This window comes from Topomyia yanbarensis, chromosome 2 (assembly GCF_030247195.1).
Source record: "Topomyia yanbarensis strain Yona2022 chromosome 2, ASM3024719v1, whole genome shotgun sequence".
Taxonomy (NCBI): Eukaryota; Metazoa; Arthropoda; class Insecta; order Diptera; family Culicidae; genus Topomyia; species Topomyia yanbarensis.
This window is the reverse complement of record NC_080671.1, coordinates 425,765,200-425,791,687: the sequence shown is the minus strand read 5'-3', so window position 1 is coordinate 425,791,687 and position 26,488 is coordinate 425,765,200. Positions and strand designations below refer to the sequence as shown.

General features: G+C 41.1%; 2 protein-coding genes and 1 long non-coding RNA gene across 3 annotated transcripts; 1 reads left to right on the top strand and 2 right to left on the bottom strand.

The window, feature by feature from the left end:
* The first annotated feature begins 4,015 nt into the window (after positions 1 to 4,015).
* LOC131681977 (uncharacterized) lies at positions 4,016 to 4,531 on the top strand. Its single transcript, XR_009304001.1, has 3 exons — positions 4,016 to 4,152; positions 4,213 to 4,360; positions 4,427 to 4,531. It is a non-coding gene; the product is annotated as an uncharacterized LOC131681977 (long non-coding RNA).
* Positions 4,532 to 13,015: 8,484 nt separating this feature from the next.
* On the bottom strand, positions 13,016 to 18,841 carry LOC131680958 (uncharacterized). Its single transcript, XM_058961672.1, has one exon. It carries the CDS (start codon positions 18,839 to 18,841, stop codon positions 13,016 to 13,018), a length of 5,826 nt encoding a protein of 1,941 aa, XP_058817655.1.
* Positions 18,842 to 20,336: 1,495 nt separating this feature from the next.
* LOC131685313 (T-complex protein 1 subunit zeta) lies at positions 20,337 to 22,432 on the bottom strand. Its single transcript, XM_058968951.1, has 2 exons — positions 22,176 to 22,432; positions 20,337 to 21,969 (listed from the first exon to the last, which is right to left on the bottom strand). Exons 1-2 carry the CDS (start codon positions 22,310 to 22,312, stop codon positions 20,511 to 20,513), a joined length of 1,596 nt encoding a protein of 531 aa, XP_058824934.1. The 5' UTR covers positions 22,313 to 22,432; the 3' UTR covers positions 20,337 to 20,510.
* Positions 22,433 to 26,488: the final 4,056 nt, after the last annotated feature.

Sequence of the window (26,488 nt, the reverse complement as noted above, 5' to 3'; positions counted from 1 at the left end):
AAGGAGTGCGAGGAAAATTCTCCTTTTATGCTAGCTACTGAAGCCATTACATTAATGGTTAGAAGCAACTATGGAAATTACAAACAAGTGAGTTTTCCGTATAATCGGTGCCTGTAACTATTGCTACCTTATTTTAAATTGTTTTACCTATATTATTTTGCATTATATAGAGAACGAATATTTTCTCTTGGCGCAGGTGCCCTATTTGCAATGATACTATTACTCATTAATGTGCAATGCTTTTTTCGAAGGAAGAGTAACTGATAAAATAGTGTTGCTCGCTTCTTATCTAGCAGGTTTTAATAGGCAAATGAATCATTAAATGGGGTAGTTCTTCGTTAGACCATATTAGGATGGTAATAGATTATTTATTTACTTAATTTACTTTTATTTTTAAAAAAATCGAAAAATTACTTTGTCTGAAAGTACAACTCCTTGAGAATATTTTCCCAAATTTTTATCCGAGGAATAGATTGTAAGTTACAGCGCTTCCAAGCGCGATTCGTCTACCAAGAGCAGCGGTAACTTGAAATTTTAAACTCGATTATCTCGATTGCCGAAAAGCTACTCAACCGATTTTCTTCATTTTTTTCAATTGATCATAATTAATTTTTCTCGCACCTTAACGATTCCTTTTTTATGCATGAATTTTTGTTTTGCGGATGAGAATTTTACATTTTTTATAGCTTAAAACAGCGATTATTGAAGAAAAACGTTCCTGAACGCGGGAAATTTTTTTATTTATTCAACCAATCGTTAAGGTACGAGGAATACTCATATACTAATTGAATTTTGTGAGTTTTGGAATTTTAGTTGATCTATTGGTCTTCAATCGTGATCACCGCAACCTCTTAATTAAAAAAGGGTTTCAGGGAAAAAGGAATAACTCCGCCAATTATTAATATATTTTTATGAAAAAATGCTTGTTCATTTCACTGAAAAATGTACTATAAAAATACTATAAGTTCGATGTGATGAAATGCCTATGCCTTTACGTAAATTCAACTTTCTTGACATTTTTACACAAAAAGCCTTCCGGAAGTCGCCTGCTCTAAAAATCTAGCGTAATCGTCTTAGCGCACCAGCGGCTGCTCGTTCAGTGGGCGATTTGCGCGGCTTCCGGAGGGTTTTTATCGTTACAGTGAAACCTGGAAAATCCAACCAGAATATTCACTTGAGTGTTTAGTTACTTAATCAATTGAGTGCATATATATTGGTTTTATTATCTTTGCTAAGCTTCTAAGAAACGCCACTATTCGACGCAATTTTAAATCGTTCTGCTTGTAGGTAATTGGCGTTTTCTTTGCCTACAACACGCTCGTGAGTTCGAAGCAAAAAGATATTATTACTCAAGCCGTACAAATATTGCGATTGTCTGGTTACTATCCGGAAGTTCTGATCATGGATCAACATACAACAAACGTTAAAACGGCCGAGCAATTGGGAATATCAACTGATCAGCAATTCTTCTTAGTTGATTCAATTCCAGTTGTGTTGTTTTACGATAACCTACACTTGCTGAAATCAATGAGAAATAATTTATTCACAAAGAACATCCTTCTAAATGATAAGATAATATCATTCGAGTATATACGAGACCTATATTACAAGGACAGCGAGAACGTTCCACGCGTTGCACCAGGTTTACCAAAAAAAAAGCAATAACTCTAAATACATTCGCCAAGATGCATGTAAGCACAGCTACCCGAACGATGAGCAGAACGACTGCGAAGGCATTAAGATTTTATGCTAGCCTAGACCAACTACCTCAGGAATCTATACACACAGCAGTTTCTAGAATTAATGGACTCATTGTTTGATGTTTTCAATTCACGTTTTAGATATGATGCTGTAAAGGCAAGTATATTTTATCTGTTAATATAAATATATTCAATGAATTTTTACTTGTTTACTATAGCCACTGCATGCTGCTATCGGAAATAACACTAAGCATTGGGCATTTCTGGAGACTACTATCGATATTTTAGAACGAATAGTCTTTGTTCCAAGCACATCGTTTGATCCTGCGACAGTAAGTCACAGCATAAATGAAAACATTTAACCGAAAAAACAACAATTTTTGCTAAAAAAAACAAATATTTCCATTTTAACACTTTCAGGCCGCTACAGAAGCTGATGAGTTACTGTATTCAATCCAAAGAAAACCCCCATGTCTTAAAGGATATCTACATAATATCAAAGCATTGCGCGTTTTGTGGGAAACTCTTGATACTGACCACTCATTGTCATCTTTGAGTGTGAATAAAGTATGTCAAGATGCGTTGGAGAACGAATTTGCCAGAGTACGACGATCATGCGTCTGCAATGATACACCAACTGCACTTCAATTCTCCGCAGCAATAAAGTACAGTTGCGTGGAACGAATGCTAAATGCGGATATCTCGAATTGTTTACCCCAAAACGTACCCAATCTGGTAAGCGATGATGTAGATGATGATCCAGACATGGAAATAGACCCACTGGAGATCACCACTAAGCACAATTTCGACCCATTAATTATAAAATGTACCAATACTCCTGATCTAAGTGAAATGAATGCCCTAGTGTACGTCATAGGATTTGCTTTGTCCAAAATAGAAGAAAAATGCAGAAAACAACTGATAATACCACAGGAAGATTGGGAAGTAATGGATAATAACTACACATTCTGCAAACTGAAACGATACACGAACGCGGAGAGATTTGTGTACCCTAATAGCATTGCATTGGATATTGGTACAAATTTAATGTTTGCAATGAAAGAAAAGTTTCACGCATTTTTCCGCGAATCCCGCCAAGGCGTTAAAACACGACTAAAGGACTGTGGAATACGACAATTACAAAACAAAAATGTGCATGACTTGCTACAATAAATTTGTAAATTGCTTACTTAACACACTAATAAAAGTACAGGTAACAAAAATGCAAATTAAAAGCGACAAAAAACGGCGAGCTTCTGGAAGTAGTATTAGGCGCAGTAAGGCAAGGAGATTAAATATTTTGTGCGATAAGCCAATTCAAAATCAGAACAAGATCGAAAATGTAATAGAACTGCCGACAAGCTCGAGACATAAGGCAAGCAAAGATACAGGAATAGAACAATGCTCTAAAATAATGGAGCAACTGGCTGATCTACTTCCGGAACGAGAGGCAGTGCATGTCGTTAAAAAGTAATGTTTTGTGTGCTACAATCACAATATACTAATTTGAACCTTGATACCATTCTAGGGACTTAAAACATATCTCGGTAATCGATATTTTAAAAAAATATCCAGATCATCACCAGGAACTGAAGGACGTGTACAATCGGTACAGAAATTTCAGTGAACGACAACGCACCAAACTGGAAAAAACACACTTGTTCTGTGGTCAGATGTTATATATCATGACGGATGAACAAATGTATGAAATGGCGCGTTTTCTCGAGCGCAATTTATGTTCTGACGAAGAACTGGGCATGGTAATAAAAAAGTATTACTTAATCCATAGTGAAGTAAGCTATTGATAATGTATCTTACAGTACACGGAGTTCATAGACTCGGTGCTCTTAGGGGAATGGGCCTTGAGAATATTCACCCAAGAACACGAGTTCCCAGATAGAGTTCAAGCATTAAACTATATAAAACGCCGAGAGCAGTTTGAAATCGAAAATTTTTGCAACACTCCATCTATAGCTTGATTTTATTTTGTATGATTGTAACACGGTGGGTATGGTGTAGTTTTATAGACATCTAAACAATGATTCAGCAATCTAGCTAATTTTTAACTATATTCTATGCTTTCTCCTGTTGTATCCAATTTGGAATGCAAAATTCTTGAAGCGCTGACACGGAAACTACCAACTTTGAGGATTGTAGAGGTTTTATGGATTCGGAAAATAGATTTAAAATAGAAATTTAAGCAAGGAACAAGACAATGTGAATTGCATGCAATTAACAAAATTGCAAATGAAAATACGGTGAGTACTCTGAAAAGCATGTAACACTGCTCTAATGATGATCTCATACCAGACAGGCTTCCTAACAACTGCAGAAAATTAATTTTACTTACTGCTTAAAAATTCAGAAAGTGACGGTTGACGAAACCGATCGTTGTGAATGCTAATGCAAATTCGTTTATTAGCAATATTGAAAATTTTCTTGTAAACTACCGGTAAGTGAGATTGACCATATGCGAACTAATTTTACAAACATTTTTATCTTATTTACCCAGAAGCAATTCGATTTGTCGGCTATGGCAGCCAGTGCGAGATGTTTGTTCAAGGCAGATGTACAATCCCCTACTAAATACGGGAATCAAACCACCGGGACATACAGACGAACCGTTTTATTATACTGCATTTGTTACAATATGACACCTGGTAGATTGTGTCAGTAAAAAAGTGTTACATGCATTGTTTTATGGTTGTTCTTTTTCATTGTGTTAGGTTCAAAAATTGGCACAGGATGCGAGGTTTAAGGCGATATGTCACAGTGAATCAAACGGAACACTGAATCGGAATCAACAGATTAAGCTACATCCATCGTCGTAAAAGACAAAACTATAGGCTAGACGAGTCTCGTGCAAGGTCAACGATATAGTAAACGGGCATTCTGATTGCTGTTCGACGAAACTGCAAGTCACACATACCGCATTCCACGAAATGAATCGGTACAGGATATCATTTCGACGATATTATTAAAGAAATAGTTAATTATCAATTAAAACCAAACATTCTATTCATCGAGTATATGCGAATAACCATTGCTTAAAATAGCTTACCAGTATTTCAAAAATATTGTTGCATTTTGCTAGAATTGAAATGATGATGACAAGACTGTAATCCATGCTTTCGGAATAAATTTTTGCAATGAGTTTTTTCATTAAAAAACCCCGGAGCAGTGGATTGCGCTGGTGTTGCATTTTCTAGCAGAAGAACAGGCCACAAGGTGTGTTTCATTCCCACTTCTGCTAGAAAGTGCAAAACCAGTGCAATCTACAGCCCCGGTGTTTTAAATTGAAAAAACGACACAAAATGCGAGCCTAAATATACCACAGTGTCTTTTCGATATCTTGAATGAGTATGTTGTTCGGTGTTTTCTTCTCTTTGAATCGATCAACAATTTTGAACTTATTCTGCACACATGATACCATATGATAGGAGCATAGGCCAGTTGACACTCGAACCGTTGTGGACGCACTATGGGCACCCGAGGAAACTAAAGAGTAGCGACTCAATGCCGAGGCATCTTGGAAATCTGCAATAAATTTGGCCATATCTCCGAACACCCGGATTGTACACAAACAAAACATTCTGGAAAACATTCAAATTGAATGTAAAGCTACGTGAAAATACTATCGAGTATGTGCGAAGATTTGATCCCGTCTATAGGATTCACTGTTCAGGCTAATTACTCCAGAGAATTTGTGTTATTTCGTTGACCAGATAACATTGGCTATATATATATACAGTAAAAATAAAAGATAACATACATGGATATGGACTACTGGTTAAGCTGCATGGTTTACTAATATATTTATCAAATAAACGTGCTAACAAAAAAAATTCAATAATTTACAGCCGAAAAAGAATTATTCCTCATAATATTTATCACTTTCAAAGCTTGTAAAGTTTTATGGTCTGTACAGCAGAATCATTTGTGTTCGCCAAACAAAAGCCGAATCTGGATACTAAGAGTCAGTAATATTGTTAAATTTAAACTGTAGTCGAAAGAACCGAGCCATGAGCTGCATATCACTTACAGATAGGAAGTGTAACATCGGGACAGCAGCAGGTTTTTCTGCTTGTCAATTATTTACATGTACTGTCTTGCATACGGCTTTTCCATAATCTATCAACTGCTACAGTGCGTTCTTAAAATATTATAAAATCGTTAGAGCCGTTTGAGCGTAACATCCGGATACAAGCGCATCTCAGGTGTCTCTAAGATCCGTCCAGAAGATGTACAACGTAGTTAATGCATCAGCATAGTACCCGTGCCTTTGCTGCAAATACAGTACCAAAAATTTTATTCGTCAACTGGCCAAAGCGGTTTATGTACTTACGGCATCTGCTTTAGATTTTTTTCGTTCAAAACACTACTGAACTTTCACGTATACGTTTCGCGATCGTCATTCTGAACTGGATGGGCTTGATTTAATATATACAGTACATTAATTGCTTTGTCGTGTTGCTGGACGATACCGCATCCGCGGCAAAGCATCATTATTGCCTGACCGGATATTCATAGAGGCAGTTCGGCAGATCGTAGCTCGATCGGATGCTGTTCCTTACTAGAAGTACATATCCGCTCATTTCAGAAATTAATTTTAGCTTACTTTACATATTTGCAGAAAACGAAAATTTGTAGAAGTAAAAACATTTTAATTTATAACGTTACAGCAGATAAAATGATTGAAATTCCGTCCAATATCAAATATTAATAATGTTCTTCAGCACCGGACGAAAACAATTTCAAATGTCAAAAATACAACAACAATTCAATCAGTGCAGCCAATTTCGGCACTATTTCATCAAAGTACACTGTCACTCTGACAGTGTACCTTTATTGGTGTACCTGGGTTATAAAATGTGTCCTTGAAAAATCATCAGAGCATTCCGTATTAACATATTTGTATTTGGTAGCAACGAATGAACATTTTTACGAACATTACTATCTACTTCCTTGATTATTTTATTGAAGACATACACGTTTAAATATTTGCCATTTAAGAAAGCTGAAAGCATAACAATTATCGTTTCCCAGAATGTACCATTTCCCGGAATACTATTTCCCGGAATGTACCAATTCCCGGAACGTACTTTTTCTCGGCAATTTGTTATACTATTGAAATCTGAAGTACTTTGAGAACATTTGCATTTAGAACTATGTTGCTACTCAAATATTTGTTTGGTTTCCTTGTCTTTGCTTGCTGATCATGTTAGGGAATTTTAAAAAAACTAATTCTCATGCATATATAATTTTATTTGAAATCATTATCATTCAAAAAAAAGTAAACGTTATGCCTATTGATTTTACACATAGATTTTTGCAATTAACGGAGGCATATAGACACTATTTGCTGGCACATAAACCTAATGTGTGTATTTACAAGAAATATTAATCTTACATTCACATTTCATAACTATTGGGCACATAAAACCCCATTCTATAACAATATGCACATATAACTTATGTGTGTTCATACATAGTTTATACAGTTGACACATAGAAGATATGTGTGCGCGAGATAACAATAGCATTTCTTCTTCATATGAATTTTAAGCGGTTTGAAGCAAATAGAATTAACGTTTGGATTTTTTTCAGTGATCGAAGGTCCAGAAAATAGCTTATGCTAAAAGAAGGCGATATCAAAGTCGTAATTTAATTTAAAATGAATAGCATTTAAAAAATATAATACGAAAATTTTAAAGAAGGCAAATGTATTTATTGTATTGAAATCAATAAAATTCTAAAATTATTTCCATTGATTTGCTATTGTTCCAAAGAAGGCTAATTCACATAGAAATTTTCAATACGAAGTGAAATTTAAAATAACTGAAGGCGTTTTCAATGCACTGTTACTGTAAACAAATATTAGTGCGAATAAAAATCAATAAAACTCCAAGAGTATTTTCAGAGAAACTTCATATAGATAAAAATAACATTCTACATAAAAATCCAAAGAAGATTGCATATTTTTAAGAAGCAGCATCTCAAACAGATACACACACAATCTATAAAATTTCAAAGGTTCCAAAAATATTTATAACTGAATTTTAGGAAATATTTATAATTTTTCGTTACCTTTTACCTAATCTGCATGAAAATCAATCAATGTATTCAGGGTATTTTTAGAGCACTAATGATTGGTTATCATAAAAATGTTGCCAACGTTGTGAAAACACTGCCTTTTCAATTTCGCCAAAGGCGTTCTAAATTGATCGTTACGAATTTAAACCATTATAGAGTACGGTATAAGCATATTTTTCTTTGCGTAATAAGGAGATGAATCAAGATGCCAAAATGGGATTCATAATACGACTTATGCGGCACAAAAATATTAATTTTAAGTAATTTGTTCAGCATTTTCCCGCCATCACGTTTTTTTAAATCCGAGCCCGAAATCTATCTCCTGTAATGTTTCACCTAGTGTCAAAAACTAAAGTTTTTTTCGATTCCTTAGAACGATAGAAAGTGACTTACGTAGGATTTTTTCGCTATTTTAATTTTACGCGAAACGCTGAAAATATCATTAAAATCAACAATCAATTTCATTGCTTTCGTTTCTTAGTCTTAAATTTACCGAAAATAGCCAATAAAATCGATACAGACATAATTTATTAACTAAAATCCTTCGTATGTTGCTGGAGAAATTAATTTAGAATATGCTGTGAATATTTCAAAGTGGTTTGACGTGAATTTAAAAAAACGCGTTTGAAGTTTTTAGTCCGCTTGGAGTTTACCTAAAAGCGATAGGACAGAATTGATAATATATACAATTAGGTATTCTGTTCGCCTTCCATTTTCTGTTATATCATTTTATTTCAATAACAAAATTTTCAAATCCTAAAAATTCTACAGTGGCGTATTATGCTTTTCACCGAAGATTACCACGCGACGGAATCGATTCAAAATAGTAAAAGAATTGAAAGTATACCATTTTAACTAAATCCGCAAAATTTGGAACAAATATTTATTCACCCCTTCACTAGCAGCGGTGGGAAAATTGGAAATTATTTGTTACTATTGTGGTACCCATTTACTTCATTGATAACCCATCCATTGGGGTGCTTTTTATTCCCCACACGATTTTTTTAAATCCTCCCAAGTTTCTTCTTGGTTCAAAACCAAAAGCCGTCCGTAAGCTGTTCATATAATGATTAATTAAAATAATTTTTCCTAACATCGCGGAATCGAAAAGATTAAATCTTTAAAATGACAGTTTTGCAAGCTTATCGCTATCTTGTTTTTTTACCCCAATAACACCTCGATCCAAAAAAAAAATGTTTGAAAATATTTTCAAACAACTTTTCATGTTCTAAAGTAGGTAAAATCTCCTAGAACACAATTAGCTGCATAGCAGTTCTTCTAAAAATAAGTTTGGTCGGTGAGGTACGAGTTTTTTTTATTTTTCGGGAAATGGTATTCCGCGAAATGGTTTTTTCCGGGAAATGATACATTCCGGAAAATGGTTTTCCGGGAAATGGTACATTCCGGGAAACGATATTCCGGGATATGGTACATTCCGGGAAATAGTTTTCCGGGAAATAGAATTCCGGGGAATAGTATTCCGGGAAATGACGTACAACCCAGCCAGTCATCTTTTCTGGTGCATCGTGCTGCTGACACTAGTATTACTGTCGTTCTTGTCTTTGTTGTTGCCACTGCTATCCTCACCCTGCCGGTTTTCTTTCCAGTTGGAGCTTTCAAGTTCACAAAGTTGCATTCCTCCTTCAGGTTGGAGGATCTTTTTCGATGAAACTGTCCCTGTAGCACCAGTGGCATCTGAGCCACCACCTTCGAGTGACGGCGAAGACGAATTCACCTTATTAGCGACAATCCACTGGGCAGGTTTAACGGGACCATCCAGCTTGCCACCGGATTCGGAGAGTGCGGGAAAGGCTTTCGTCGAATTAACGCTCGGTACCACCTTTTGAGCTGGTACTATCTTTAATGCATCCTTCGGGGGAACGACCATTGCTACTTTGTACACCACGCTGGAAACGGACACGTAATCATCCACCATACCCCGGTGCTTGGTTGACATAGTGTTCAAATTTACTATACCGTTGCTACCTTCGAGATCCGCATACATGTCGGATTTCTTAATGCCCGACTTAGTGGTTCCTGTTGAAAGTAAAGCAGGGATTGCATAATTTCTTCAACGTCAAGCTGTTCACTAAAACTGACCTTCTAACTCCCAAAAGTCCCGCTGCACTGGGTTTCTTCGTCCCCATTGATTGTCGCAGTCGGTGGTCGATTGGAGACGTGGATAATCATGCTGCTACTTTGTTTGGAGCCCCACCAGCTTAATCTATCTGTTGCTGGTTTCTGTCGCTGTTACAGCCGTTGTTTGGCTAACTAGGTTTTAGCAACTAGTGATGTTCGGAATAACCATGGCGTGTTATTCATAATTGTCTGCAGGGTGGCCAGATAGAATTCCTTAATATCGGTAGGGTCACTAAAAGTTTATCGGTAGTTATCGGTAGGCCGGGTTGTTGTCCCAAAACCGTAGTATTGACATAGAATTGTAAAATACTGACAACACAGATCTCAGACCAAATCCAACAAAAAAATGAATGTTGAGTAGGATGTGTCCAAAATTAATAAAAATCGGTAGTTTTCGGTAGGAATAACGAAATATCGGTAGTTTTGCCTTGGTCGTCTGTGAATCGGTAGGGAAGACCAAAATCGGTAGGACTACCGATAAATCGGTAGGTCTGGCCACCCTGATTGTCTGCTTGTGACTTGCCTGTTGACTGGCTGCAATAAGAAGATCTTTTTCTATCGGTTGGTGTTTCCTTTGCTGACCGGGGGTGAAACGATGCATACTCTTCTTTCGTAATCATACATGAATGCAATATAACACTAAGTTTTTACTGAAAATAAAAGTGAATAGTTTTGGTAATATGCATCATCTGAAATAAGAAGTGAATTTCAATTATGGACAATCATTTTTTAAAAATTCTTCCTTTGATATCTCTCAGTCGCCAGAAGTCTCTTTCAAAACCTACTAATGCTGAATCTCCTTCGCTATCTATTGACGAACTTCTCCAACTTCTGTCCTTATTTTCAACTACTTGAACATCATCCGCTCGTTGTGGCCTAACCGTATCTTGAACCTCATCATGTCCCAAGCTAACCTAACAAACTTCTTGAAAGATCGTTTATCTCGTCTTGCAGAACATTTTCCGAACCAACCATCCCCCAGATGAACTTTCTGCTATCGGGAGCTCTAGAAATTCATCATCACTGGATTTCCTACGCTCAAGTGATACATTTGTGGTGTTCGTAGCTTATGACTCCTGCATAGACTGCCTTTTGACTGGTGCTCGACTCCCTTAACTGGATGACTTGTGGGATGTTAGTACTGTTGGTGAGAGAAGAGAGACTTCAGATGTAGACTTAGTGACGCTCGTGTTAAATTTTGTCTGGTTTAAGTGACGTTTGATGAGCCGACCTGACTCGACCAATTCTACTCCTTAATTACGTCTACCTAAGACTACCCGAACAACCGCTGGGGCCCATGCAGCCTTATTTGGATCTCCGTAATCTCGTACTGACACAATCTCCAACATTGAATGCAGCATTTCGGCTTCCGAAATAGTTGGACCTCTGTGACTTGATTTTTCACAATATTTCGCTTTGCTGTTGTTTCCACTTCATTTCTTGTTGTAAGACGCATCGGTTTAAGCAAATCTAGAGATGTTTAAATATCTCGTCCAAGCATGGCCATAACTGGAGATACTTGCGTTGTACAATGTACCGATTTACGATATCCAATAAGAAAATTTGCTATTTTATTCCGAACATCCTTGTTTCCCGCAGACGAACATTTCAACAGTGCAGACTTGAAGTTTTTAACCATATTGGCCTCACAGTGATGACCAGGACTTGTTAAAATTTGCTTGATGCCGTTAGCCGCCAGAAAACGCTTAACATAATCCGCTACAAACTGAGTGCCATTATCGCTCACAAATTCGTCAAACAGGCCAAAACGCGAAATGCACTCCACCAATTTATCCGGAACGATCCCGGCGGTACAACTCTTGATAAGAAAAAGTTCTACCCATTTCGAGAGAGCATCAACGACTATGAAATAACTCCAGCCGTTGATTGGACCAGTAAAGTCCACGTGAATTCTGCTCCATACATTCCTTGTGGTGAACTCCACGGAATCCACGGCGTGGTCCATTGTGATCAATGAAGACAACCAGAGCTGCCACGCGTTTGTGACGGAGGACAAGGTATCTCGGAAGTTGAGACAGCGACACCAAGGGCCCTATTCTCACAGTCACGTCACCTAGTGACTAGAAGGAAATTTTGTTCTAGTCACTAGGTGACGTGACTGTGAGAATAGGGCCCCAAGTATTGTTTCGTTGAGGAAATGGCCACAGCTGGTATCGTATTAATTTGGTATTGTCCAACGGAGCAGATGGAAGCGAATCATCTCACCAACCCTTGGAAGCAGTGAAGCATGGGAATGATGTTGAGGAGGAGTGTTGAAGAATTGAAGAAACCTATGGATAATGCAACATCATTCCGTTGCTAAAAACAGCCTCTGTACTGTAATTGCTGTTGGAAATTAGCCAACAGGTCGTAAAGGGTTCGTCCGCGATTATAATCTCCGGCTTGTTTCCCAATCAAGTGAAAGTCGGATCGTGTTGTTGGGTTTAACGAAGAGAGATTATAATTCTCCTGCATAAGGAAAGAAATGAACAAATACAATATTTTAACCATCTAATAACTAATTCTAATAATATAGCGCAATAAGTGATAATTGAGGTTAGGAACTCACGTTTTGCATCCCTTGTTAACCGTTAATAGTTTCCAGTAGCTTATCGGTCAATCGGTCCCAGTGTTGTCTATAATATTTAGTATTAACGTATTTAGGTAGCATTTTAGAGCATCAAACATCTTACCAAATGTAACTATAAGCAAATTAATTGAGCATGTGCTCATGCCGTGTTAACACTCGGTTTAGATTTAGACTAAGGTTCAATCCACTGTATATATAATTAGGTTAATGTAATTTAAGATAATTTGATAATTTTAGATATCTATACTTTCCTTAGAGAAGTTAGCAGTAAGTTTAAACTAAGTTAGGCAAATAATAAATTTATATTTTAAGATGGCAAAAAACCTGCTGCGTCATCCACTCACTACTCATTTACTTCTATCTTTCTGTGCTTCCGACTGTCACTCGTCACAGCTGCCAAGAATGTCTGTCGCCCAAGGTAGTTGGACGGTAGGTGCGCGTTTAGCGAGTCTACACGCAACACTCCCCCCAGGTACGCTGGCTTCCGGTCAGCTTACCCGTCACCGCACCGCACGTCTAGCACGGCTAACTTGGCTACCGGTCGCTCGTAAATACCAGTCGTAGTTTTCACAGTCGCTGATCTCGGTCGGCCGTCTCGTCCTGGTTGCGTACCAATTATTCTGCCTCTCGGCCAGCAATTCCTTGGTGATTTTGGGTCCACAATCACCACCACATCGTCGATCTCGATCGGTTTCGTATGGCTAAACCACTTTGTGCGGCGGGTAATCTCGGGCAGGTAGTCAGTAACCCAGCGGTTCCAGAATCGATTGGCTTGGACCTGGGATAGTCGCCAGCTCTGGCGAAGTACACTGCCGGTATCGTCCATAGCGCTCAATGGTTTCACCCCATTAGATGACCCGAGCAGGAAGTGGTTCGGCGTTAAGGCAGGAGCTGAATCATCGTCAACTGGAACATGAGTCAAAGGTCGAGAGTTGACAGTGTTTTCGACCTCTGTCAATAGGTTTCGTAGAACCTCGTCCGTCAACTTGCGTGCATGTAAGGTCATCATCAAGTTTTTCTTGACGCATCCGATCAAGCGCTCCCAGCTACCACCCATATGCGGTGCAGAGGGTGGCAAGAACACCCAACTGGTTTCGACATCGCAAAACTCTTTCATCAGGTCTTCTTGGTTAATAATATCCTCTGCTTCCTTGATAACACGCCTTGCGCCGATAAAATTGGTCCCGCGGTCGCTGTAGAAAACTCTTGGCTTACCCCTCCGTGAGACAAAATTTCGGAGAGCCATGATGCACGAATCTGTGTTGAGCGAGCTGACAACCTCGATGTGGATCGCACGAACTGTGAGGCAGGTGGCGAGCATTCCCCAACGCTTCTCTGTCCGTCGACCAATAACAATCTCGTACGGCCCGAAATAATCAACGCCGACGTGCGTAAAGGGGCGTGTGAAGGCATCCAGTCGTGCGGCTGGCAGATCGGCCATGATTGGCACTCGTGGAGCGATTCGGTCATTCATACAGTGCTGGCATTCTTTTCTTACCTTGGCGTAGGCCATGCGAAGTTTTGGAATGCTGTATTTCTGTCGAATTTCGTTGATTACGGTCTCATGATTCTGATGGTGGTACTTTTGGTGGTAGTGTGCAATAATCAATTTGGTGGTATGGTGGTCACGGGAAAGTATTATCGGGTGCTTTGCATCTTCGGTAGCGTAGTCACAGGCAGCGATGCGCCCGCGCATCCTCAATATCGCGTACTGGTCCAGCCATGGTGATTTTTGATGAATTGGACTTGTCTTAGGAATCGGTGTTGGAAATTGTTCCGGATTTTTCTGCGTATGTTGAAGCAACGCCATTTCATCAGGATATGATTCCTGTTGTGCTTGGCGAATTATGTAAGATGTGGCAGATAATAATTCTTTATTAGAGAGAGGTCCACTGACGATCGGTTTCTTCTGGTGCTTCAGTTTGCAGTTATTCGGAAATCGTTTAACCAAAGCGACGACCTTAACTAACCGATTCCAGGTAGAGAAATCTTTCACTTGTATCGGTGGCTCACCTGCGACGAAATGTGCTAACACGCTCGGGCGCAGTTCTAGCTCTGTAGTTTTCAGCCTCTTAAATGGATGTGGCCAGTATTCCTCCGACAGATACACAAATTTTGGACTGTTGAACCACCTTGATTGATCCGTCAGATCCGGAACTCCGTTCCATTTTGTCCCATCATCTGCCACGTTCAATTCAGTGGGGACGTACCTCCATTCACTCATCTCAGTCGTTTCAAGGATCTCGCTTACTCGAACTGCAACAAACGGCGAATAACGGCGATGGTCTGATTGGATCCAGCAAAGCACGTCCTGTGAATCTGACCAGAAAACTTTTCGAGAGATTTTGAACGCGAGGGTTTCGGCAACCGTCCGGGCGAGTCGAGCACCTACTAATGCTGCTTGAAGCTCTAGTTTAGGAGTTGAAAGGTATTTCAATGGTGCAACTCTAGTCTTTGCGGCAACTAATCTGCATTCAACGAAGCCGTGTTGAGCAAAACGTAGGTAGCAGGCTGCAGCAATTCCGTTATCTCCTGCGTCTACGAACGTTTGCAGCTGGACATCATAACCAGCAGAAGTGGTCTGGCTTAAAAAGCACCGCGGAATGCTGATTCGTTCGACTTCTGGGAGAACTTGAAGCCACGTTTGCCATTTCTCGAAGAGAGCATCATTTATTTGGTCGTCCCAGTCGATCCCTGAGCGCCAAACATCTTGAAGAAGAACTTTCAGGTACATGAGAAAATGGGCTATCAATCCAAGCGGATCAAACATGGACATCAGAACGCGCAGCATTTGTCTTTTCGTCGGACGCAGTTGACCTCCTAACAACGCTCGACCGTAGCGATTCCATCCGACTTTGTAGGTGAATGTGTCCGAGCTAGTGCACCACCACATCCCAAGCACTTTTTCTGTAGATAGTTCCGGCGACAGATCGAGGTTCTTTTCCTCTGTTCGTTCCTCTTTCAATGCCTGCATGACCTGTTTTGAGTTGCTTATCCAATTGCGGATCTCGAATCCGCCCTCAGCATGTACTTGTTTCACTTGACGCGCAAGCTTGATCGCCTCTTGTGGTGTCGCAACGCTGACCAACATATCGTCGACGTAGTGGCGCTTCTGGATCACTTCGACTGCCGCTGGGTATTCTGCTTTGAAGCGTTCAGCATTGAGATTTTTCACAAACTGAGCACTGCTAGGAGAGCAGCAAGCTCCAAACGTCATCACCTGAAGAACGTAGACGACGATGTTTCCACTTTCATCGTACCAGAGGAAACGTTGGCATTGTTGATCTTCGGATCGCATGCGTATTTGCAGGAACATATCCCGAACGTCACCAGTGAGGGCGATCCGGCCTTCACGGAATCGAACCAGTATGTTGAACAGATCACAAAGTTGATCAGGGCCCTTCAACAAGACTGAATTAAGGGATACTCCGTGGGCAAATGCGGCCGCATCCCATACCATCCGAATTTTTCCAGGTTTGTTGATATTTGTAACCGGAAATATCGGCAAATACCAAACACGTGAAAACGATTGATTCAGCTCTTCATTTGTGAGCTTCCTAGCGTATCCCTTTGTAGCAAGGTCTGTGATTTTCTGGTTCAGAGCTTCAGCAAGTCTTGGGTCCTTGTCCATTCGCTTTTTGAGGCACTGCAGACGTCGCAAAGCCATGAAGTGGCTATCTGGCAGACGAACATTCTCGTAGCGCCACAAGAGGCCGGTTTCGTATCGGTTTCCCTTGAACACCGTGTGGGTTTGAAGCAGGGACTGAGCGCGCTCTTCTTCAGTGGAGAGAAGCATTTTCTTTGGCTGTGATACGCCAAAGCTTTCTATTGTAAAATACTCCTTCATTGCTTTGTGTAGGTCCAATTCTGACGAAGATTCGTGATCGCATACGTGGAAAACTGGGTGAACGAGGTCTGCAGTATTTTCTAGATTTCCTCCGCACACTGTCCATCCCAGACGAGTTTTCACAGCGACGGGCTGGTGTAGGGCTCCTTCGCGACACTTCTGAACTAAACTCAGGTGTTGATCCTTGATTCCGATCATAATCCTTGGGCGAACATTTTGATATGATGTGATCGGCAGATCCCTGAGATGTGGATACTGTTCACATAGTTCTTCCATGTTTAGTGTTTGTGGTGGAAGAAGCAGCTCCTTCACAGTACGTACCCCATTCAGACTGTACTTCCTAGAACGGTTGCGTTCTGCGGCCACTTCTAGCCTAACGTTCCTCGAACATTCTTCACGACGTTTCGTTCCGCTCGTCCAAAGTAAGCATAACGGCATTGTTTCCCCTTCAAGCTGCAACTCATCTGCCAATTCGCTGTCGAGTAATGTGAGTTCCGATCCGTCATCCAGGAAGGCGAACGTCTGAATCGACCTATGCTTCCCATGAAGCACGACTGGTATGTATCGGAACAAAACCTTACTAGAGGGGACCTGATGTGCATGGCATCCGTGCTCAGATGAACTAGATTTTGGTGGAGAAGAATCGTTGCGTGGAGTTGATAAAGTTGTGTTTATGACACTCGCAGTGGCGGTCGAAGTCGATGGTGCACACTTCTGGTCATTGTGCAGCATTTCGTGGTGTTTGAGCTGGCAACCATTTCTTCCGCATAACTTGGCTTGACATCCTCCTTTGTGTTGACGTAGACATCTGCGACAAAGCCCTAAGTCTCGAACGGTTGCCCAGCGTGAATCACGAGAAAACTCTAAGAAACGCTTACATTTGGCGATCGATTTGCAGTTTCCCTTGCATACTGGGCAGCAGTCGGCTACCACCTTCGCGTTGGATGGCCCTGTCGACCAATGATACACAGGGGGTTCCTGAGAATGTGCGTTAACGTATGAATTCCCTTTTCTAGTAGTACGTGACTCACTTCGAGCTGGCTTGTCTTCGAAAGCGATGCTTGGGAAGGTGACAGCGCTAGCGGCTTCTGCCAAAGAGTACAGCCAGTTGCTGAAGGATGGCAGATTGACCGTCGGAAGTGATTGCCTGTATTGTGCCCAGTTGAGCTTTATTGACGATGGCAGCTTACTGACGAGTTGATGAAGAAAAGTTACGTTATAAAAGTATTCTTCAAGCCCGCACGCATCCACTGTCGCACAAAAATTTTCTACACTGACGGCGAAGTCCACAAGAGTTTCTAATTTATCCTCTTTCAACGCAGGTAGAGCGGCAATCTTTGATATCATCGAATTTACAATCACTTCCGGTTGTCCAAACAACATCTTGAGTGTTGAGAGCACCCCGTTTACGTTGGACGGGTGCATTAGTCTGCACTTGACTGCCTCAAAAGCACGGCCCTTCAGACTCCGTTGCAAACGGACGATGTTTTCTTCATTAGTGAAACCACACATTGCTGTCGTACTGTTAAAGGTTGACAAAAAGAGAGGCCATTCTTCGGGGTTCCCAGAGAACGTTGGCAGATCCTTCGAAATAGCTTGACGAGCGGCTAGGTGATTTCGGGAAATCGAAAATGGATCCCAATCATCTTGCTCGTGATCGTAAATGCCACTGGCCCGCATAGTTGAAGAATGTGGTTGGTTTCGTTGCTTAGCTTGCGGATAATTTAATCCACTTAAATACTCCTGGTTGGGAGCGAATCGTGACCGACGATCTGGAATAGGTACGGAATGCCGTGGTACAAAATCTAATGTAGGCTGGTCGCACCGTAGACTCAATCTCGGTTGCGTTGAGTTCAACCCCTGAGCAGGTGGTAAAGATTTTGTATTTGCATACGATCGTGGAAGTTGTGTAATAGAAACCCTGCGTGGAGGTCCTAAGCTAGAATTCCTTTGTGTATCATTTGGAATCAGACCGCGATTTACTTTGAATGTCTGATTTGACGCACCATCTTGGTCTACAGACAACGTTGATAAGGAACCTGGCTCTGGGAACGGTTCCGGAGGATTAGGTTCTGACAGTGTCGAATGGTTGCTGTCAATCTGCGCACTTAGTGAACCTCTCTGTTGTACACTGGTAGAACGTCTGTTAACATCGGATCGAACATCAACTTCCGGATCTAAAGAGTACGCTTGATACTCGCTCGGATTTGCCAACCAATTCTTCACCCTGTTTTCCGAAACACTTTCGACTGAACCGCTTTCGCTTATGGCTTGCTCAAGCAGTTGATATTTTTGTTCCAGAAATGCCCTTTCCTTCCTCGCTTCTTCCGCTGCGATCGCTCGTTGCTGCTCAGCCTCACGTCGTTCAACTTTTCTTAAATCCTCCAATCTTTGTAACTGCAGTCTTGCAAGAGCTTGTGATGAACTGTTGGACGCGGTGGATGGCGCCTTTGCTGTTTTTACAACGGGCATTATTCCTGGACACCACCCACTGAACAGTTGTTACGGACGCAGCTGAGTTCTTGTTGTTCTTATGGTCCTGTTCGACTGTCGCGGTTGGACGAACTGATGCAGCTTTTATTAATTTACCTTCCTCCGAAGGGTGCTGCTGCTGCTGCTCGGGAAGTATTGCTTGAGGGCACCCTTTTATCATGGGCACGAATGATTGCTTCGACGAGTCGTTTATGTGAAGATGAACGCTGTTAATCGAACTTGTATCCTGGACTCCTTTTGCTGTTTCGCATTTGGTACAACTCCAGGGAAAATTCTCGACCTCCTGCGTGACACCGACGCATTGGAAATGATGCCATTTCAAACAATCGTCACACCTCACCATCTCGTCAGTATCTTCCTCGCGACACACCTGACATGTTCGTCCGGGATGGGACTCCTCCGGATCTTCCGTGACCACCTTTCGCACACCCTTATTTGTTTTTTGTTTACTGGCCACTGTACCAGATTTGCCCGACCGTTTTGACCGTAAATTTCGATTTGGCATGGCCGAGTTGCTAGTTGCTCGTAAAAACGAGAATTATAAATTGTTGGAAATTAGCCAACAGGTCGTAAAGGGTTCGTCCGCGATTATAATCTCCGGCTTGTTTCCCAATCAAGTGAAAGTCGGATCGTGTTGTTGGGTTTAACGAAGAGAGATTATAATTCTCCTGCATAAGGAAAGAAATGAACAAATACAATATTTTAACCATCTAATAACTAATTCTAATAATATAGCGCAATAAGTGATAATTGAGGTTAGGAACTCACGTTTTGCATCCCTTGTTAACCGTTAATAGTTTCCAGTAGCTTATCGGTCAATCGGTCCCAGTGTTGTCTATAATATTTAGTATTAACGTATTTAGGTAGCATTTTAGAGCATCAAACATCTTACCAAATGTAACTATAAGCAAATTAATTGAGCATGTGCTCATGCCGTGTTAACACTCGGTTTAGATTTAGACTAAGGTTCAATCCACTGTATATATAATTAGGTTAATGTAATTTAAGATAATTTGATAATTTTAGATATCTATACTTTCCTTAGATAAGTTAGCAGTAAGTTTAAACTAAGTTAGGCAAATAATAAATTTATATTTTAAGATGGCAAAAAACCTGCTGCGTCATCCACTCACTACTCATTTACTTCTATCTTTCTGTGCTTCCGACTGTCACTCGTCACAGCTGCCAAGAATGTCTGTCGCCCAAGGTAGTTGGACGGTAGGTGCGCGTTTAGCGAGTCTACACGCAACAATTGCCAATCATGATCTTCCTGTATATGCGCTTTTCCGCAGAAATATCAAATTTTATTCCGTTCGTTCACCACCACAAACAACGAAACGTGGGGAATGGCTAACATTCCAAGCCACAGAAAGCCCATTCGAAACAAGTGGGTCTTCCAGACGAAACGATGAACTAGTAACATAAAGAGGGTAAAAGACATGATATTCTCTCCTACGAAAAAAGCGACTTCCTGTCAAAGCTAGTAATGTGTGAAAGCTTTATTGGTTGCGCCTATTAGATGATTCGGACATAAACGATATAAAGATTAGCTTTTGATCAAACGTGCCAAGTGCCTTAAATTAGCTGAGTTAGGTGAACAGAAAACGATATAAGTTACAGTAATACGCAGTACTAGAAGTTAGCGAAATTATCCCTTGAGGCTGCTCATACCGGCACGCATGATCTCATCCACCAGCAGCAGATTACTGGCTATGACGGTGCAAGAATTAAGAATCTGCTTCTTCACTATGTAGTTATCAAAAACACCTAAATCCACCGGTTTCATCGGTTCTCCCGTGGACAAATCCAACCCAATTGGATCTCCACTTAAACGACTCTCCTCCTGTAGACGAACGATGGTATCTTGTGCATCGTAACCGCTGTTGACGGCCAGCACCTTGGGAATGACCAGCAAAGCATCTGCATACGCTTGGATCGCTAGACGTGTCTTTCCCTTAACATCCTTTGCGTGTTCCTTCAATTTATTGTGAGCGCGCACTTCGAACGCACCCGCTCCCGGTACCAGTTTTCGGTCCTCGATGGCATTGTTAATCGAGCGGAGACCATCGCGAACGGCATCTTTAATTTGTGTTAGAGTGTACTTGTTTGGACCCTTCATCAGAATAGTTACCGACTGAGGATTTTTGCAATCCTCCACAAATGTGTACTTGTTCTCACCGAGCACATGTTCGTAAACCAGTCCGGCATATCCAAGACTAGACTCGTCCATATTGTCAAAGGAATTCAGGGCCAACCCGCCACATGCCAAAGCTAGACGCTCCATATTACGACGTTTGGCACGACGTAAAGCCATGATTCCCTCCTTGGCCAGCATATCCAGGGACATAGGGTCAATACCCTTTTGGTTGATGACAACGAACGTTTTATCGGTACCCTCGCACACCTTCCGCTTCAACTCGATCACTTTCTTGACGCGTTCCTCAATAAATTCCCGCTCGGCCAAGACAAACTTCTCGCGTTCCTCAGCGGTTTTGTAAAAGAACCCTGAATTTACCTCACTCTTCTCGTACTCCATCGACACATTGCAGGTAAGAATGTACGCATTCTCAAGTCGTTTCGGCATATCCGGGTGACGGGAGCCGTGATCCATAACGATTCCCTTTATCAGCTGAGTATCGGTTGCTGATTTGTGCTGCATCTCCATAAGCTCGACCATGTGTAAATCAATCGGTTTTCCCTCCGTTCGGATGGCCAACATGGCATCGACGCAAACCTCTGTCAACAGATCCGCCAACTGTGGGTGAACCTTAGTTCTCAGCGAGGTGCGGGCAATGTTCAGCAAACACTCTTTGTTCACCTCAATCGGGCAGGACATCTCATCCAGGATCTGCAGAGCCTGTTGACGAGCTTGATCGAACCCTTCGGCCAAGATACGCGGATGCAATCCATCGGCAATGTACATGTCAGCCTGCTTCAGTAGTTCACCAATGATCAACACCGTCGATGTGGTTCCATCGCCAGTCATGTCGTCCTGCGCTGTACTGGCTCGGGCAATCAAAGAAGCCGTCGGATGCTGAATCTGCATCTCGTGTAGCAGGACGTTACCGTCCTTTGTAATTTTGATATCGCCGGCACCGGATACCAACCTGAAAACATCAATGCGTTGAGGTTAGGTACTATGACTCATTCGTAAATCGCATTTTCCTTGCAGATTCTATCGAGTTATTAACTTCAAACTCAAATTTAACCCTAACGCTAACAAAGCATGACAAAATATCCAACAAAACCATTTGTCAGCTGGTTAAATTCGTAAGAAACAATTCCATCTGAAGCGTAGGCGAGCCATACTCACATTTTCATCGTTCCCTTCGGACCCAGATTAGTTTTCATGACATCCTGAATACCTTTCGCGGCTCCGATGTTGACTGCTAGTGCTTGAGCGGCACGGGCAAATTCGGCCTTCGGGTTTAGTAAACTAATAGAAGCCATTTTCACAGATTTTCACGAAAAATTCGATAGCTTTACACCAGATCACGAGTGAATTGTGCAAAGGGAGGAAAAATCGACGAGACTGCTGCTGCTGGGACGTTAATACATGCGCGAAAACAAAAAAGAAAACCACACGTTCAATATGACAGTGAGGAGTAGGATGCAATAATATCGGGGCGCGTTCATGAAATTTCTGCTCTTAGATACACGGAGGGAACCCTATTCATTCAAAATCGACATATTTTAAACGATGTTGCGAATCATTTCTAGAATCTACACTGATAAAAATATAACAGTAACATCTATTAATTTTACACATAGATTTTTGCAATTAGCGGCTGCATATGCATACTATTTACTCGCACATAGATCTGATGAGAAAAATATCAATACATACTATTTTTGCATTGACATTTTATAACTTCGGCACATAAAACATGAGTCTATAGAGTCACGTACATATAATTTACGTGTAAACATGTTGAATTCTACAGTTTGCACTTAAAATTTAAATGCTATATACCAAGATCGCAGTTAAAATAAACATCGTATGATTTCAGAGTCTAACGACCTGATAAGAGTATCATCAGAGACTAATTCTCGACAAACATATGATTACGGCCTAAAAGCCAACTGTCAAAATTCACTTTGAATGAAAATTCCGGACAAACCGTTACACGCCAATCACAGATGTTGGTAGTAAACGAAAGAGAAAAGTTTTCTCTTTCATAAACTGCTGTGAACTGTGTTCGGCTAGTAACGGTTTGTCCGAAATTTCAATTCAAAGTGGATTTTGACAGTTGGCTTTTAGGCCGTAATCATATGTTTATCGAGAATTGAGACGGCGGACTCGCGAGTTTCCCGTGGCTCAAGAGGTACTAACTCATGTAGTACTAGAGGGTCCCTCGAAATGTCACATAGAATACGCGTTGGTGATCGAGTATGCTTTGCTTTTCTGTGGGGGACGATCCATAAATGACGTAGCATTTTTGAGTGATTTTTAACACCCCCCTCTCCCATCGTAGCATTTCGTCACAAACCTCTAAATACACCCCCCCCCCCTCCTCCCTGGTATTTACGTAGCTTCACGGTAATTCCCCCCTCCCCCTTGTCCCAGCAATTTTTTTTAAATATGGAAAACGACGTTAGTTATTCTCCTTTAAAAAAGCTACGTAGCATGACATGACCCCCTACCCCCTTGTCGTCACACATCATCACAAAATACAAAACTCCCTCTCCCCCATACAATGCTACGTCATTTATGGATGATCCCTGGTTGTTTTTCTGACAGGCTACCAATTGTTTATTGTGCATCACGGAAAATCATTTTTCTGCTGAGAAATTGTTAGCAGCTCGTATGCAAGTTCCGAAATTGTTATTTAATGCAGCACGATTTTGGAAGTTCGAGTTTCCAGTCTTTAAACTCTTTATAATGGAGTATTGAGGAGTGCCTGATTCTTTGAAATGACGGTTTTTGTGAGGTACCTACCTCTAACAGAGACAGCGTTAAGTTTCTCGAAATCATCCCTAGTTAAAGTTCAGGAATACCCACTAGACAATATTTGTGTCGATTTTTGGACTATATTTACAAGGGTTTCACAATTATCCAGCAACATGCCATTCCTTTTTCGACAAAATTTGGTTCCATATCTTGCCTACCCCCCAGTCATTACGTGTGCAAGAAGGAACTGCTGGAACATGTAAAGGCACCAGGTGATTGTCACCAGATCCAAAGTTGTGCGACGCAAATTTATTTTGAAATTGTATGATGCATATCTCTTGCAAGTTATGTTGTAATGGATTTTCTAAGCTCTGATGTACTTATAGTGTCGATTATTATGATGCATAAAAAGTACGTTTTTATGCCTCAAGTCTTAATATTACCCACAAGCATATCCTCAACTCGGTTACAAACATTTTCCTGGTCGTTTTCCTCCACTCTCGGTGATGATCCTAGCAACGATCAATAAATAACTGCTACCAACTTTACAAACCTGATAGAAAACTAGATCTATTACACAGTGTACCACAGAATTTTGACTGCTTGTTCGTGAGTTGGTAGTCTCGATTAGTCTCTGGTATCATCCAAACAATATTTGGGATCTATGTAACTATGTTTTTCAATTGCCGTAAGGTTCTACCCAGGAATACCAGGTATCTTTTTCAAATGTCCTCACATTTTATAAAAAATGTCTTCATTTATTTTCCAAGGCCAGGATTCTGAATCGGTTATTGATTTTGAAAAAGTCAGACATCCGAAAAAACTTGTCCTCAAAATGAAAAACACGTCTTCACAACATTTTAAATGTCTTCAAAATGAAGACAACCTTCAAATCTGGCATCTCTGCACAGACCTACCAGACATGACACTGAGAACAATTCACTGAGTAAAATGTGATCATCATTTCCAATCTGCTTGACACACTATCCCCGCTTCGTGGCGATTCTTTGAACTATTTCATCTGTTTGAGACATCTGCCCATTTGACATGACGGTACATTGGTGTGCGTAAGTAGTTATTATGGGCAAATGCACCTAACAACAAACATCAATTAAACGAAAGTCAAATTAGACCTTTAAATTTGTATTCTAGGCAAGGTAGAGGCTTCTTTGCAGGCAACTCCACTATATGAGGAAACTGAGCAATGGGTAGGTCATGATGCCTAGATCATGATCGAAAGGAAATATGAAGAGTCCTTTGCCTTCTGCTAAGTAGGAGTTGGGCGTTGCGCCCAAGTCTACCGCATGGTCTTTGATAGAACATAACTCATCATCATGTTTGTAAGTAGAGGTTTGCCCACTACTCGGGTTCTTGTTTGCCCGGCGTACCCTTCTTTTCAGGGCGGCCTAGGTGCTTCTAAAGAATTTCGGATTTTCGTAACAACAGAAAAAGTAAACAAACAAACTAAATTTACCGTATTTATTTCACTCCTACTCTCCACTGCTGCTGATGCGGGATCCAAATACTGCTGGAAGGCGGGTGGTTTCCTTCCGGCAGGCCGGGACAACGGCCGCGTCCTCGTCCGGGTTCCGTTGACTGCTCCGGCAGCGGTCCTTGGCGTTTTGCTAGGGAGGTGAACTTGGCTCCTTTGTTGGAACCTTCCTAGCGACGTTGGCGACGAATCGCCGGATCGTCTACTCGCCGTAAACGATCCCGGAAGTTACCGCAGTAAACTTCCCAGGGGGAACCTTTGTCCGCCCTGATTCGTTCTCTTTGGCTATTAGCTATAGAGGAGAGCTTGGCTCATTCGACTTATCCTTTATAGAGAGAACGGTCGATGTTCGGTTCCTTATTAATTAGCCGGGGGTAGCGAAAGAACTCCTTTGCTGTTAGCTTACCCCTGTTGGCGAACCGACACTGTAGTTTTCACTGCGCCCGAACCACAGGCCGGCAATCTCGACGGGTGATTTTACCGTCGCACCCACGCACTTCGCTACACTTGCTATCGTGGCGGGAAACTGTCCCGAAACAAAAAAAACGTAATCTGGCAGACGTCTGTATATCGCCGTGGTTCGTCACTTTCTAACTCGATGGCCGCCTTCCGTACTCGACTATCACAAACCGCCAACCGCCTTGTCGCACAGCTGTCATCGATGAGCAGCACAACCAACGCACACTTATTTTTGCAAGAGGAGAGTGGTAGCCTATCTAAGTCCTATGTTACTAATTCACAAACGTAAAACAAAAATTATCTAACCTATCTGTACGAATAAAACCGTTCACAAACGCGAAAATGAACAAAAATTTACAACTAAATGTGAACGGTACCGAACAGCGGTGAGTATAATTTTACGTAAACAATACACTCTACGGAGTGTATACGCAAAAAAGGGTATATTTCCACCCAGCGCTAAATTGTTACCCTGACGGGTTACATGTTTTACCTCCGACGCCGGCAGTTTTATATAATTCCAATTTCTTGCCAATACCAATAAATACCAATAAATAGTACAGATTCTATTTGTAGATTGCTCCAGTTTTTAGATAGCTAGCTTCTGCTCTGGATTTTCATTAATATCTGAGAATGGAAAATAGAATAGGAAAATTTGGAAATTACGTGCTAGTCTCATAATTTATAGTTATTTTACTTACCAATGAGAAATTACGGATCAGTATCATAGCCGTCAACTCTTTACTGAAATCGACTTCATTCTTGTAAAACTTAAAACGAAAAC